The 15,777-nt window shown below is 41.3% G+C and overlaps 1 protein-coding gene across 10 annotated transcripts in view; it reads right to left on the bottom strand.

Moving 5' to 3' along the window:
- Positions 1-8,574: 8,574 nt before the first annotated feature.
- Positions 8,575-15,777, bottom strand: part of lypd6 (LY6/PLAUR domain containing 6) — a 253,340-nt gene continuing 246,137 nt past the window's right edge. For all 10 annotated transcript variants that reach the window (XM_068034946.1, XM_068034944.1, XM_068034945.1 and 7 more), the window contains 2 exons: positions 14,922-15,052; positions 8,575-14,612 (listed from right to left, as the gene is read on the bottom strand). In XM_068034946.1, the coding sequence (XP_067891047.1) occupies positions 14,445-14,612; positions 14,922-15,052 (299 nt within the window). In that variant the 3' untranslated portion in view covers positions 8,575-14,444. The remainder of the gene's footprint in view (positions 14,613-14,921; positions 15,053-15,777) is intronic.

The raw sequence follows: 15,777 nt of genomic DNA on the forward strand, positions 1-15,777 counted from the left end.
CCAGACCCCTATCACCCTCTAGGTGACAAAATTTTCCTCATCTCCCCTCTGATATTCCTACCAATTACTTTAAATCTATGCCCCCTAGTCACTGACCTCTCTGCTAAGGTAAATAGGTCCTTCTTATCCACTCTATCCAGGCCCCTCACAATTTTAAACGTCTCAATCAAATCTCTCCTCAGCCTTCTCTCTTCCAAGGAGAACAACCCCAGCCTATCCAATCTTTCCTCAAAGCTGCATTTTTCCAGTCCTGGCAACATCCTTGTAAATCTCCTATGTACCCTCTCTAGTGCAATTATATCCTTTTCTGTAATGAGGTGACCAGAACTATACACAGTACTCAAGTTGTGGCCTAATTAATGATTTATACAGTTCCAGCATAACCTCCCTGCTCTTATGTTGTATAACTCAGCTAATAAAGGAAAGGATTCCATATGCCTTCTTAAACACCTCATCGACCTGTCCTGCTACCTTAAGGGATCTGTGGACATTCATTCCAAGATCCCTCACTTCCTCTACACCTCTCAGTATTCTCCTATTAATTGTGTATTCTTTTGCATTGTTTGACCTTCCCAAATGCATCACCTCAAAGTTCTTTGAGCTGAATTCCATTTGCCACATTTCTGCTCACCTGATCCATCTATTGATATCTTCCTGCAGTCTGCAGCTATCCTCCTTGCTATCAACCACACAGTCAATTTTTGTGTCATCTGCGAACTTCTTGATCATGCCTTCTACATTTACATACAAATTGTTAATGTATACCACAAAAAGCAAGGGACCCAGTACTGAGCCCTGCGGAACGCCACTGGAAGCAGCCTCCCACAAAAACACTCGTCAACACCCTTTGATTCCTGCCACTGAGCCAATTTTGAGCCAATGCTACATTTCCCTGGATCTCATGGGCTTTTATTTTTATAACCAGTCTGCCATGTAGGGCCTTGTCAGAAGTCTTGCTAAAATCTATCTCAACACTACCCTTGTAACTTCTTCAAAAAAATTCAAACAAATTTAGTCAGGCACGATCTTCCCTTAATAAATCCATGCTGACTACTGTTGTATGATTGCCTTTAACAGTGATGTCCCTTTAAGTTCTCAGTATGCTAATGAGCTAAGTACCAGGATGTAGTCATGTGACTCCAAGCCAGAGTCACTCTGCAACTGTAACACCTAAAAGAAGGTTCTGTAAATAGTTTGCTCTGTACTGTATATAATAGTTTAGCTGCAATAAACCTGTTTGAGATCTTCAACCAACTGGACTCCACACATCTCATTTATGTTGTATCAGACAACATAAAGAACTCATTAGAACTATCCTTGGTTAATCCATGCCCTTCTAAATGACAGTCTATCCTGTCTCTCAGAATTGAATCAAATAACTTGCCCATGACTGAGGTTAGACTGACTGGCCTGTAATAATTCGGTGTATCCCTCGCTCCCTTTTTAAACAACATTAACAGTTCTCCAATCCTCCGGCACCACACCTGTATCCAATGAGGACTGAAAAATGATGGTTGGACCTTCTGCTATTTCCTCCCTGGCTGCTTTTAACAGCCTGGGATACATTTCATCTGGCCCAGGTGATTTATCCACTTTCAAGGATGCTAATTTCATTAATACTTCCTCTCTCCCTATGTTTATCACATCCTTAACTACAATATCTGCATCATCCCCATCTTTTGTGAAGACAGATACAAAGTATTCATTAAGAACCATACCAACATCTTCTACCCCTACACATTGGTTACCTTTTTGGTCTTTTATGGGCCCTACTCTTTCCTTAGTTACCCTCTTACTCTTAATGTATTGATAAAACAGCTTGCTTGAGAAGGTGCAGAGGAAGAGAGATGTACTCTATCCACTGGGAGCCCCAGGAGGCCCTCCAAATTCTCTGAAGACTGACCCAATATAGTCTTTTGCTGAGAGCCCTTCTCTACATCCTACTCCCTCTTCCAGCAGCTTGGCCTGCTCTGTTTGCCCTCTGCTCATTCTCCTAGTCATACTATATTTCAAGGGGAATGCCTACTGCTGCACCTATGTCTAGGAGCAACTGATTTGTGCAGAAGCCTTGAAATCAGGATCAACTCCTTCAACACTGACCTTGTCGCTCCCTTTAGACTTTAGCAACTTTAAATAATGCTAGAAAGCACCAAACACTTCTACAATCATAACAGCATCCAGTAGAAATCAACCAGCAACTAGCCTCTAAGTAGTTGATGATCCTTTTAAACAGCATTTCTCGGGGGTCTTTCCTGCTGCATGTTCAGTCAGGCTTGATTACGTGTGTTAGCTGGAGCGTGAAGCTCGAAAATGGCAGTGGTGATGTCAAATCAGCGTTACATATTGGTTGATAGCATGATCTGCCTAAATGGATACTTCTGGCGAATGCTCTCTGCGTGCACATTAATGGTTTCACCAATATGTGCGCGAAACACATCAGAAGTGTGCGCACACTACGGATACCATTATTGACCTCTCAGGCTACTCATAGCACCCAAAAAACAAGCACTATAGATCCAAATTTTGCACCACTTCAATCTGATTGATTAAGGAATTAGCGTATTATTTTCCCTGTTCACTCAGATTCGTCACTGCAATGTTATCAGCTCGCACTTTCAGCAATTTGCCACACAAAAGAATTAAAAACCTAGTCATGCAAGGTCAAGTCTAACTAATGGCAGATACTGTTAGGATTCACTTATAGAGCAAAATTTGGCCCAAAAGCTCTTTTTCTGTTCTACTTAACCATATGATTCATCAATCAAAGATAAGGGAGAAAGTAAATCAAACTCGCAGCGTATTCAAAATATACTTGTATCGTGACTGAAGGATGCATAAAACATCGTACAGTTAAGCATTAAACTTACGTGAGAATCTTACTGACGCCTGGACCCTACAAATTCAGGTGCAGTGTAAGAATGAATGAACTGGACCTCGTTGGATATTAAGTTTAATCCATTATTTACTGTTTCAATCATGTCCAATGCAAAATCAAATTGTTGAGATTGCGATTGAAATCAGGGGAATGATTGGCACAATTTTATTCATGTTGTTTTCCAGACGTGGGCAATGTTGCACTTACTGTCCATCACCAGCACCAGACAAAAATGGTGGTGAGCCTTCTTGAACTGCTGCATTTCTTGTGGTGATGACAAAGGAGTGGCAGTATATACCCAGATCAGACTGTGTATAACTTGAAGGGGAGGTCTTGCCCCTTCTGGTGGCAGAGTTTGTGGGAGGGGTGGGTGGTTACTGTCCAAGTAACCTTGGTGAATTGCCGCAGTGCTTCCTGTAGACTGTACATAGATCAGCTGCAGAGGACTGTCGCTGCACCTCTATGATTCACTTTGGATTCTGTTGTTTTGCTTTGGGCAAAAGAGTTGCCATGTCCTCCTACTGCAACAACAACAACAACATCAACTTATATTTATATAGCGCCTTTAATGTAATAAAACGTCCCCAAGATGCTTCAAAGGAGCATTATAAAATAACGTATGACACCGAGACACAAAAGGAGATATTAGGTCGGAGGCTAGGAATCCTGCGGCAAGTAACTCACCTCCTGACTCCCCAAAACCTGTCCACCATCTACAAGGCATAAGTCAGGAGTGTGATGGAATACTCTCCACGCCTGGATGGGTGCAGCTCCAACAACACTCAAGAAGCTCGACACCATCCAGGACAAAACAGCCCGCTTGATTGGCACCCCATCTACAAACATTCATTCCCTCCACCACCGATGCACAGTGGCAGCAGTGTGTACCATCCACAAGATACACTGCAGCAATGCACCAAGGCTCCTTAGACAGCACTTTCCAAACCCATTACCTCTGCCAACTAGAAAGACAAGGGCAGCAAATGCATGGGAACACCATGCACATTACAGACATAGGGAGGGGCAAGGCCATGGAGGGATTCGAAAACAAGGATGAGAATATTAAAATCAAGGCATTGCTTGACCGGTGAGTGAGCACAGGGCTAATAGGGCAATGGGATTTGGTGCGAGTTAAGAACCAGGCAGCAGACTTTTGGAATAGTTTACAGAGAGTAGAATGTGGGAGACCAGCCAGGAGTGCTTTGAATAGTCAAGTTTAGAGGTAACAAAGGTATGATTGAGGGTTTCAGCAGCAGATGAGCTGAGGCAGGGGCAATGTTATGGAAGTGGAAATAGGTGGTCTACATAACAACAGGAACAGCAATTCTCAGAGACTGCTACAACACTGCAGATGTTGTATTAAAAACATCAGGGTGGTGGTGGTGTAGTGGTAATGTCACTGGCCTAGTAATTCAGAGCCCAGGCTGATGCTCTGGGAACGTGGGTTGAAATCACACACAACAAATGATTAAGTTTGACTTCAATTTATAAATCTAGAATTAAATAAAAAAATCTAGTCTAATGATGACCATTAAACCACTTGTTTAAATCAATTGTTGTAAAAACCCATCTGGTTCACTAATGTGATTTAGGAAAGGAAATCTGTCATTCTTACCTGGTCTGGACTACATGTGCCTCCAAACCCACAGCAATGTGGTTGTCTCTTAAAAATGCCCTCATAAAGGGTCTAGGAAGCCACTAAAAAAAAAATCAGACTATACCAACTCTTTCTTTCTTTTGGGCCTCCTTATCTCGAGAGACAATGGGTAAGCGCCTGGAGGTGGTCAGTGGTTTGTGAAGCAGCGCCTGGAGCGGCTATAAAGGCCAATTCTAGAGTGACAGGCTCTTCCACAGGTGTTGCAGAGAAATTTGTTTGTCGGGGCTGTTGCACAGTTGGCTCTCCCCTTGCGCCTCTGTCTTTTTTCCTGCCAACTACTAAGTCTCTTCGACTCGCCACATTTTAGCCCTGTCTTTATGGCTGACCGCCAGCTCTGACGAACGCTGGCAACTGACTCCCACGACTTGTGATCAATGTCACAGGATTTCATGTCGCGTTTGCAGACGTCTTTATAGCGGAGACATGGACGGCCGGTGGGTCTACTCTAAACTAAACTAAAAACTAAACTAAACCAACTCTTAATGCTTCTTTAAAGAATTTTCCACATTCACTGCTGCTTGCACTGTCTTCCTGTTTGGAATGGTAATCATTTTTTAAAAACTATTTCATAAAGGCAAAGATAATTATCCAATGAAAATGTTGCCCTTATATAACACTGCTGGGAGCGTACTATAGACCTCCAAACAGTCAGAGGGAGATAGAAGAGCAGCTATGTAGACAAATCTCTGAGAAGTGCAAGAACAATAGGGCAGTAATAGTAAGGGATTTTAACAACCCCCAATATTAACTGGGATCGTTTTAGTGTGAAAGGAATTGAGGGAGCAGAATTCTTGAAGTACGTTCAGGACAACGTTTTTGCCCAGTACGTAGCAAGTCCAACAAGAGAGGGCGCAGTTTTAGACTTAGTTTTAGGAAATGAAGATGGGCAGGTGGAAGGAGTGGCAGTGGGAGAGCATTTTGGTGGTAGTGATCATAATTCAGTCAGTTTTAATATAATTCTGGAAAAGGACAGAGATAGAACAGGAGTTAGAGTTCTCAATTGCGGCAAGGCCAATTCTACTAAACTGAGGAGTGAGTTAACGAAAATAGACTGGAAACAGTTACTTGATGATAAATCAGTGTCTGAACAGTGGGAGGCATTCAAAGGGGAGATTCAAAGGGTTCAGAGTAAACATGTTCCCACAAAGAAAAAGGGTGAGATGGCCAAATCTAGAGCCCCATTGATGTCAAGGAGCCTATAGGGTAAGATAAGGCAGAAAAGGAAAGCTTATGGCCAACACCGAGAACTCAATACTACAGAAAGCCGAGATGAATATAGAAAGTGGAGGGATGAAATCAAAAAGGAAATTAGGAAAGCAAAGAGAGGGCATGAAAGAATATTGGCAAGCAAAATCAAGGTGAACCAATAGATGTTTTATCAATACATTAAGAGTAAGAGGATAACTAAGGAGAGAGTAAGGCCCATAAAAGACTAAAAAGGTAACCTATGTGTAGGGATGGAAGATGTTGGTATAGTTCTTAATGAATACTTTGCGTCTGTCTTCACAAAAGTGGGGGATGATGCAGATATTGTAGTTAAGGAGGAGTGTGTCCTTGAAAGTGGATAAATCACCAGGGCCAGATGAAATGTACCCTAGGCTGTTAAAAGAAACAAGAGAGGAAATAGCAGAAGGCCCAGTCCTCGCTGGGTACAGGTATGATGCCGGAGGATGGAGAATTACTAATGTACCTCTGTTTAAAAAGGGAGCGAAGGATAGACCGAATAATTACAGGCCAGTCAGTCTAACCTCAGTCATGGGTAAATTATTGGAATGTATTCTGAGAGACAGGATAAACTGTCACTTAGAAAGGCACAGCTTAATCAAGGACAGTCAGCATGGATTTGTTAAGGGAAGATCTTATTTGATCAATTTGATTGAATTTTTTGAAGATATAACAAGGAAGATAGATGAGGACAGTGCAGTTGATGTGGTCTACCTGAATTTTAGTAAGACTTTTGACAAGGTCCCACATGAGAGATTGGTTAAAAAAATAAAATCCCATGGAATCCAGGGAAATGCAGCAAGGTGGATACAAAATTGACTCAGTGGCAGGAAACAAAGGGTAATTGTTGACGGGTGTTTTAGCGACTGGTGGGCTGTTTCCAGTGGCGTTCCACAGGGCTCAGTACTAGGCCCCCTGCTTTTTGTGGTATATATTAACAATTTGGACATAAATGTAGGGGGCATGATCAAGAAGTTTGCAGATGACACAAAGATTGGCCATGTGGTAGATAGCGAGGAGGATAGCTCTAGGCTGCAGGAAGATATTGATGGTCTGGTCAGATGAGCAGAAAAGTGGCAAATGAAATTCAACCTGGAGAAGTGCAAGATGATGCATTTGGGGAGGTCAAACAAGGCAAAGGAATACATGATAAATGGGAAAATACTGAGAAGTGTAGAGGAAGTGAGGGACCTTGGAGTGAATGTCCACGGATCCCTGAAGGTAGCAGGACAGGCCAATAAGGTGGTTAAGAAGGCATATAGAATCCTTTCCTTTATTAGCCAAGGTATAGAATATAAGAGCAGGAAGGTTATGCTGGAATTGTATAAATCATTGGTTAGGCCACAACTTGAGTACTGTGTGCAGTTCTGGTCACCTCATTACAGAAAGGATGTAATTGCACTAGAGAGGGTACAGAGGAGATTTACGAGGATGCTGGCAGGACTGGAAAAATGCAGCTATGAGGAAAGATTGGATAGGCTGGGGTTGTTCTCGTTGGAAGAGAGAAGCCTGAGGGGAGATCTAATTGAAATGTACAAAATTTTGAGGGGCCTGGATAGAGTGGAGTTGAAGGTCTATTCACCTTAGCAGAGAGGTCAGTGATTAGGGAGCATAGATTTAAATGATTGGTAGAAACATTAGAAGGGAGATGAGGAAAAACTTTTTCACCCAGAGGGTGGTGATGGTCTGGAACTCATTGCCTGAAAGGGTAGTTGAGACAGAAACCCTCAGCTCATTCAAAAGGAATCTGGCTATGCACCTCAAGTGCTGTAATCTGCAGGGCTACGGACCAAATGCTGGAAGATTAGAATAGGTGGATCGTTTTTCAGCTGGCACAGACACAATGGACCAAGTGGCCTCTTTCTGTGTCTTAAACTTTCTATTACCCTAGGGTTCCGCTGCTCCTTCCTCTTTGCCTCTCTGCACTGGACTTACCGCACGCCGTGGCCGCGGACGCTCTGGACGATGAAGACAACAGGATAGAAGATCAGAGTATCACCAGCTGTACTTTGCAATTTTGTCCGGTAGAGAAGTGTAGCCTTGGCGTCCAGATAACTGGATGTCAATTTCAGCAAAATTCAGTGCTCAATGAAGAAAGCAAAGAGCAGGTATGGCTGGGAGAGGGCAATGGGCCCAGGTAACATTAAACTAGCTGTTAACTTGTAGTTAGGGCTAAAATGTACTGATTAAAGAGCCAGGGGAATTTAAACAGTTTAAGAGGGTAGATTGGGGGAGGAAGCACTAAGAATGGGAGCAGATGGCCATGGATAGAGTTGCACAGCAAGGGAGCTTCCTAGGGAGCTTGCAGCCCAGGAGACATCTTGGTATCAGACCCACCAGCTGTCCATGCCTCCGCTTTAAAGACGTCTGCAAACGTGACATGAAATCCTGAGACATTGATCACAAGTCGTGGGAGTCAGTTGCCAGCGATCGCCAGAGCTGGCGGGCAGCCATAAAGGCGGGGCTAAAGTGTGGTGAGTCGAAGAGACTTAGCAGTTGGCAGGAAAAAAGACAGAAGCACAAGGGGAGAGCCAACTGCGAAACAGCCCTGACAACCAATTTTATCTGCAGCACCTGTGGAAGAGTCTGTCACTCTAGTATTGGCCTTTATAGCCACTCCAGGCGCTGCTCCACAAACCACTAACCACCTCCAGGCGCTTACCCATTGTCTCCCGAGACAAGGAGGCCAAAGAAGAAGAAACTTTCTATGATTCTATATGGCCAGTATCGGCAATGGTTTTTTAGCCTGACTCACATGATCTTCCCTATAGTGCTCAGTATATATGTGTTACAAAAATACACATAGCAACCTGCAATATATGATGCAACTGTGTTTATTTACTCCTGCTCTAAATGAAGTACACAGGTGAAATTGTGATGGAAACACATGGTATTCTAGTTGGTTGACTATACATATAATACTTAAAGAATAGTTATTACAAAAATAATCCATTTAGACATTACCACAGATTGGCACCAGGAATGCAGGTGTCAGCACATCTTTCACTGTTTGTACTTTATACCAGGAAATGAAGCATAATTTGTCATTACAGTGTAGTAAGAGTGCAACAATTATTACAGTTTCATAGAATGGTTATAGCACAGGAGGCAGCTATTTGGCCCATCATTTCTGTGCTGGCTTTCCGAAGGAACAATTCATCTAGTGCCACTCCCCCACCTTCTCCCCATAACCCTGTACATTCTTCCTGCTCAGGTAATAATCCAATTCCCTCTTGAATGCCTCGATTGAATCTGCCTCCACCAAACTCTCCGCCAGTGCATTCTAGATCCTAACCATGCGCCACATGTAAAAATTACCTTAAATCTGTGCCCTTTGGTTCTTAATCCTTCCATCAATGGGAAAAGTTTCTCCCTATCTACTCTATCCAGACCCTTCATGATTTTGAATACCTCTATCAAATCTCCTCTAAACCTTCTCTTCTCCAAGGAAAACAGTCCCAACTTCTCCAATCTATCCATGTAACTGAAGTTCCTCATCCCTGGAACCATTCTTGTGAATCTTTTCTGCACCCTCTCTAATACCTTCATATCCTTCCTAAAGTGTTGTGCCCAGAACTAGATGCAATACTGCAGTTCAGGCTGAACCAGTGTTTTATACAAGTTTAACATAACTTTTCTTTTAACCATGTGCCTGTCTTAAACTTGTTGTCCATATTTTTGCATTCAGACAGTACTGTTCATTATTCTGCCATTAAAACTCTCTCTGGACTGATGGTTTGTAATTTGTATTACAACTATTAGCACTCCCTACACCTTTTATTCCGTGACATCTTTGTCATTTAATCTCTCCTGCCCTTCTCCCAATCACACACCTTCCCTTTTGTTCTTCTTCCCCCTCCCCCCTTTCACTTGCTCAAGGCCTATCACATTTCTAACATTTTCCAGTTCTGATGAAAGGTCACAGACCTGAAACGTTATCTCTGTTTCTCTCTCCACAGATGCTGCCAGACCTGCTGAGTAGTTCCAGCATTTTCTGTTTTTATCTGAGATTTCCAGCAGCCACTGTATTTTGCTTTTATTTAACATAAGTACCTTGCTTTTGCACTCTATGCCCCTATTGATAAAGCCTAGGATGCTGTATGCTTGATTAACCGCTCCTTCAACTTGTCCTGCCACTTTCAATAACTTATGCACATATACACCCAAGTCCCCCTGCTCTTGCACCACCTTTAGAAATGTACCTTTTATTTTGTATTGTCTCTTTGCATTTTTTCTACCAAAATGAATCACTTCACACTTCTCTGCATTAAATTTCATCTGCCTCTTGTCCACCCATTCCACCAACCTGTCTATGTCCTTTTGAAGTTCTACACTATCCTCCTCAAAGTTCACAATACTTCCAGTTTTGTATCGTCTGCAAATTTTGAAATTGTGCCCTGTACATCACAGTCTAGGTTATTAATATAGACAGGAAGAACAGGGGTCCTAATAACAACCCCTGGGGAACTTCATTATAAACCTTCCTCCAGTCTGAAAAATAACTATGAACCACTACTGTTTCCTGTCACTCAGCCAATTTTATATCCATGTTTTGTATCTATATATTAATTTTTGAAATTAGTACTCAGTGAAAATAATATGATTCATAGGTTTGGCAAAAAAACGCTGTGTTTTAGCATCTCTACATGATGCCTTTTTCATTAGTCAAACTCTTTGCATCAGCGAAGAAATGGCAATGTTTACATTATAAAAGGTGTGATAAAGCACATAAATACCCAAACACAATAATCTGTTCCTTCAAAGCCATTACCAGCATTGCCAATGGAGAGTAATTGGTTACTTTTATATTGTTGGCTAACATCCTGAATAATTTAAATATTGCTTCAAAGATCCAAAGTAAAGGGATTTTAATGACAGAAATGGAAAGACCCCGTAGCAAGTGGCAACTCAATGAGAAAACAGAGGCTGCTACCACTGTCTGTCTGAAACAATCTTTTGACATTAGTTGCTCAATGTCCTTTGTTGAAGGCTTTGAATAGATTTTGACTCAATTAAATAGAACCTGACCAAGCAAGTTCCTCTTCATTCCTTCAATAAATTGCAACAGGACCAATGCAGCTCTTGTCAAGTGACCTCACCCAGAATGTCCCCTTACTTAACATAGTAAATGATATTGGTTTACAAGGACTTTGTTAACGAATCTATCTCTACACAGAAAGGCTTGGCTCTGAACAGAGAATCCAAGCCCCGGACGTGTTTTCAGGCTTTCCAAAGCCAAAGTTGGGTTTGGATTTTTACTGGAACAATTAATTTTATAAGCAATCTTAATCATTAAGCATCCTTCGGAATGACTAAACTCTGGGTTTCCAAAGGAGACAAATTTATAAAAATTAAAAGATATTATTAGATTGGTTTTCATTTGAAGCATTTTTACCTCTCATCTTGTGACGGAAGGATAGTGAGGTTAACTAAATACATGTATCAATGATAAATCTGTTTTCCAACCCGTCACTGCACTGAAAGACAGACAGTCACTTAGGAAGTACATCATAAGATAGATTTGGATGAAGAAGGCCCATTTGATATTATCCTTCCAGAATAGCAGCCCTACTATCAGGTGGATATCTTTCATTGTCCACCTGAATGGGCAACTAGCACTTCAGTTCAGCATCTCATGCCAGAGTCAAAATAATGCAGCACTGCCTCAGTATTGCATTAAAAAGTGCCAGTCCCTGTTCAAGTCTTCGTGTGGGCATTGAATCGATAATTTTCTGATCGGGTGAAATCAACTGTGACACAAGCTGGCACTCCCAAAACAAGGCTCGTGGTTGTAAATGGTTCCAAAGAAACTTCTGTTTTCCTTTTGTGAAAAGGAGAGGGTGTGATTATTGAAACCAAACTGGAGTTTCAGCTATTCTATAATTTTGAGTCTATCTTCAAATGCATGAGCTAACCCTCTGAGCTGAGGCAAGCCTGTCACTTAAAGCATATGAAGGGGCTGTCATTTTCCATTATAAATTTCTTTCACCTATTTTTTGCTCTCCCTCTATTATGTTGGTTGGCAGGCGGGGCTCAAAGTAGGTTTAAAAATACTTTCAAATATCAAGGATGTAAAAGAATAAAACAAAACAGTGTTTTTGTTAAATTAATTGTAATCATATTATAACGTCAAACCATGATTTCATAACCAATTTGCCAAAAGATTTGGATGATAAACAACAGCAACTTGTATTTATATCACGCCTTTAACGTAGCAAAATATCCTAAGGCACTTCACAGGAATGTTATCAAACAAAAGTTTATGTATCCTGAGTGGTTCCAGCATTTTTTGTTTTTATTTCCGATTTCCAGCATCTACAGTATTTTACTTTTGGGTGGCCTCATCTTTCTTTTTCCCTTTTCTTTATGGTCTTGCATTGCCTCTTTCTCTTGATATCATGCCATCACCCACTCCACAGATTTGAGCACATAATCCAGACTGCCACTTCAGCGTAGTACTGAAGGAGTGCTGTACTGTCGGAAGTGCCAGCTTTCTATTGAAGCGTTAACCATGGCCCCGTCTGCCTTCTCGGGTGGATGTAAAAGATCCCATGGCACTTTTAAAGAAAAGCAGTGGAGTTCTACTGGTGTCCTGGCTGCATTTCCTACACTACAATAGTGATTACACTTCAAAAATGTTTTCATTGACTGAATAGCATTTAGGACATCCTACGGTCATTAAAGGTGTGATATAAATGAAAGTTCTTCATTTAAACACCGTGGTTGGCAAAAGCAATAGAAGTCGATTTGCAAGCAGCCTCAGATTTTCAGGTGTTCGGTGCCTGCAATATCATCTCTTGATCCATTGTCAGTTCTCCCTCTTCCCTGTCCCTCTCCAAAAATATAATGAATAGTGCACCAGGACAAACTGTTAGAAACCATATATCAAAAGATTATAATGTCACCCTGGTCTGGTAGCTGAAACATATAAATCAGTGAATTTGCTATTTTTAAGTAGTTTGCAGAATAGCGTCTTTTGTTCAGTAATAGCAAGAACTTGCATTTATAGACAGTGTTTGTAATGGAGAAAAACATCCCAAGGTGCTCAATAGTGAAAACTTATTTCATGAAATCTATGGATCCGACACTCCCCATCTTAATATGTTTCAAGATGTTTGATCACTTGTATCAGATGTTTAATTTTAAGTGACTGTCTTATCTGCTGCTTTGCCAGAGGTAAATGGAATCAGCCAAAAAAGATGACAGTTATGTGACAAATACCATAGTCTCACTCTTGTCTATCTCTGGTTGATTTATGTGGTGGCAAGATGCTCTGGATTAGGAGTGTACTGGAGAAAATTCTTTAAAAAAGTTGAAAGTTAATAAATGCACAATACACAATGAGGACCTTGATTGACTCCACAGAACGCCATGGAAGAGTCTCCTGTCATAACTCCTGACTGGTGGAACTCCCACAGAACATCAGAGCCAAGCTTTTAAATTTGGTGCAGTTAAGTTCTGCAACCCTCAAAATAATCGCATGTCATTTTCCATGCCCTCCTGTGAAAAACACCATGCAGACTATTCACATGTATGGTGATCTTGATACAATGGGACAGATTCTTCTGTTCTTGCACCAGGATGTACTGGATATGTGCATCGAGAAAAAATTAGCCAGGCCCCCTTCCAGCCTTGTGCTTTTTGACACCATATTTTTCTTTAGGTGGTGTGCCCTCCTGATCTGATATGCCCGGTGAAGAACAGGTAAATGTGCCCCAATATCTCTCACCTTAATGCACACAGTTGGATGCCCGTTTGCTGTACTATAATCTCCCAATTGTGTCTGAACTAAATCTAGTTTTCATGACCATTCATTATTTTGTGACTAGTTCTGTGAGGGAAATTGCTCAACATGTCACAGATTCACTTGTAGGAATTCAAGTGTCAGGCTTCTATCCTTCAGCTTCACAGACACTGGGTTTCTTTGACCTCTCTTTATAATGTTGTACTGCTATTACAGGTGGGAGTACTACTGCTAGCTCCCACCTGTGAGACTGAACGTGGTGTTATGGGGGCTGAGTTGGGGGTGGGGGGGAATGGGGTGGTGGCAGGGGCAGCGCAGAGCCAGGACCCTCTTGTTTTGCAAGATGTCCTTATTGTGTGAAAAGAGTAAGCAAGACAGACAAAATCTTACACAAGAGTTCAGAGTTCAAAAAGTGAATGCCGCTGTTAGTTCTACGGTTGAAAATACTTTTGTAGATCTTTGTGCTCTTCTCATTGTACATATAACTTTTATTAGAGCTTCTGATAGAAAATATGTAAATGATCATTTTCTTTCTCCTACAACTTTCTTTTGCATGCTGCCAAAACTCAGAATACTGACTCTGCTTTGTTAGAAGTCAATGTAAATGTTATGTTGGTGATATTCAGCAGATACTTTAGGTGTTGATTACTTCCTTATCATGTTAATGCTTGCATAACACACAATAAGGGATAAACAACTTATAAATATCAGTTACTGACTTCACATTTTCATAATTCTTGCACTCCTTCAAAATGTTTTCTTAAACTTAAAATCTGCATCCATTTTCAATAGACAACAGTTTAATTCATATTTACTTGAGGAAAATTAGAACTTTTTAAAACCCTTCTTTACAGCATATAAGACATTTCACGGCATAAATGTATCATACAAAAATAAATACTATGTTAGACAACGCTGTACATGAAAGCATAAAATAGCACCAGCTATACAACAAGCAAGAACAGAAGACTGACACAAGTTAAAGTCACTGCAGAGTGAAGCAAATGTCGAGATGTTTGATTTATAGGAGATAGTGTTGAAAATACTGCCTGGGAGGTGTTTCTAGGTAATGGGAGGTTACAGATTGTCCCTTCACAGCATGAGGTGCAGACCTGAAAAAGATGACATTGAATATTATTAGATATTTTTGTGAGGGTATTTTCTTGTTTATTTTCCGTGATCTCCAGTACCATTAAACCAACAAATAGGCCAGTATCCGGCATATAAGAGCAGCTTATGTAAAAAAAGGACTTGCTTTTATGCAGCACCCTTCACAACCTCAGGACATCTCAATCGGCGATCAAGTACCTTCTGACTTCTGCACTAAGGAAACTTCTAGAAACAACAGAGACCGTGCATAGCTGGGCACCTGTTTCCCCAATGGTTTTGACAATCATCACAAAAACAAGTCACCTATTCACCTTGTTTCCTTCATTATCAGGCTGCATACATCCCACAGATAAACACTCCCTCAGAGAGACACATCGCTTTGTGACCAATGAACTGTCTCCATTTGCGTTCATTTTATGTCTTGTGTAACAGTACTGTGTTTCTAGAAAGAAGGAAGAAAATTCAAAATTATGAGAAAATCCAGTAACTCTGATCAAACATTGGATAATGTTCCAGGACTTTGTGTAGAGAATTATACAAACACCAGAAAACTAGTTATCATTGCACCTGAATAGAAGAAGCAACGTGAACTGTAAACTTTAGAGCCAAACCTTTCAGGAGAGAAATTAGGAAACACATCTTCACACAAAGGGTGGTAGAAGTTTGGAACTCTCTTTCGCAAACAGCAATTGATGCTTGATGAAGCAGCTGAAGATGGTTGGGCCTAGGACACTAACCTGAGGAACTCCTGCAGTGATGTCCTGGGACTAAGGTGATTGACCTCCAACAACCACAGCCATCTTCCTTTGTGCAGTGAAGAGTTTTCCCCCTAATTCCCATTGACTCCAGTTTTGTTAGGGCTCCTTGTTGCCATACTCAGTCAAATGCTGCCTTGATATCAAGGGACTCTCACCTCACCTCTGCAGATCAGCCTTTTTGTCCATGTTTGGACGAAGGCTGCGATGAGATCAGGAGCGGTGTGCCCCTGGCGGAACCCAAACTGAGACTCAGTGAGCAGGTTATTGCTATTTAATTGCCGCTTGATAGCACTGTCAATGACACCTTCCATCCTTTGCTGATGATCAAGAGTAGACTGATAGGACGGTAATTGGCAGGGTCAGATTTGTCCTGCTTTTTGTGATTAGAAGGGAGATAAGCAATAAATCT

Source organism: Heterodontus francisci, chromosome 7 (assembly GCF_036365525.1).
Source record: "Heterodontus francisci isolate sHetFra1 chromosome 7, sHetFra1.hap1, whole genome shotgun sequence".
Classification (NCBI taxonomy): domain Eukaryota; kingdom Metazoa; phylum Chordata; class Chondrichthyes; order Heterodontiformes; family Heterodontidae; genus Heterodontus; species Heterodontus francisci.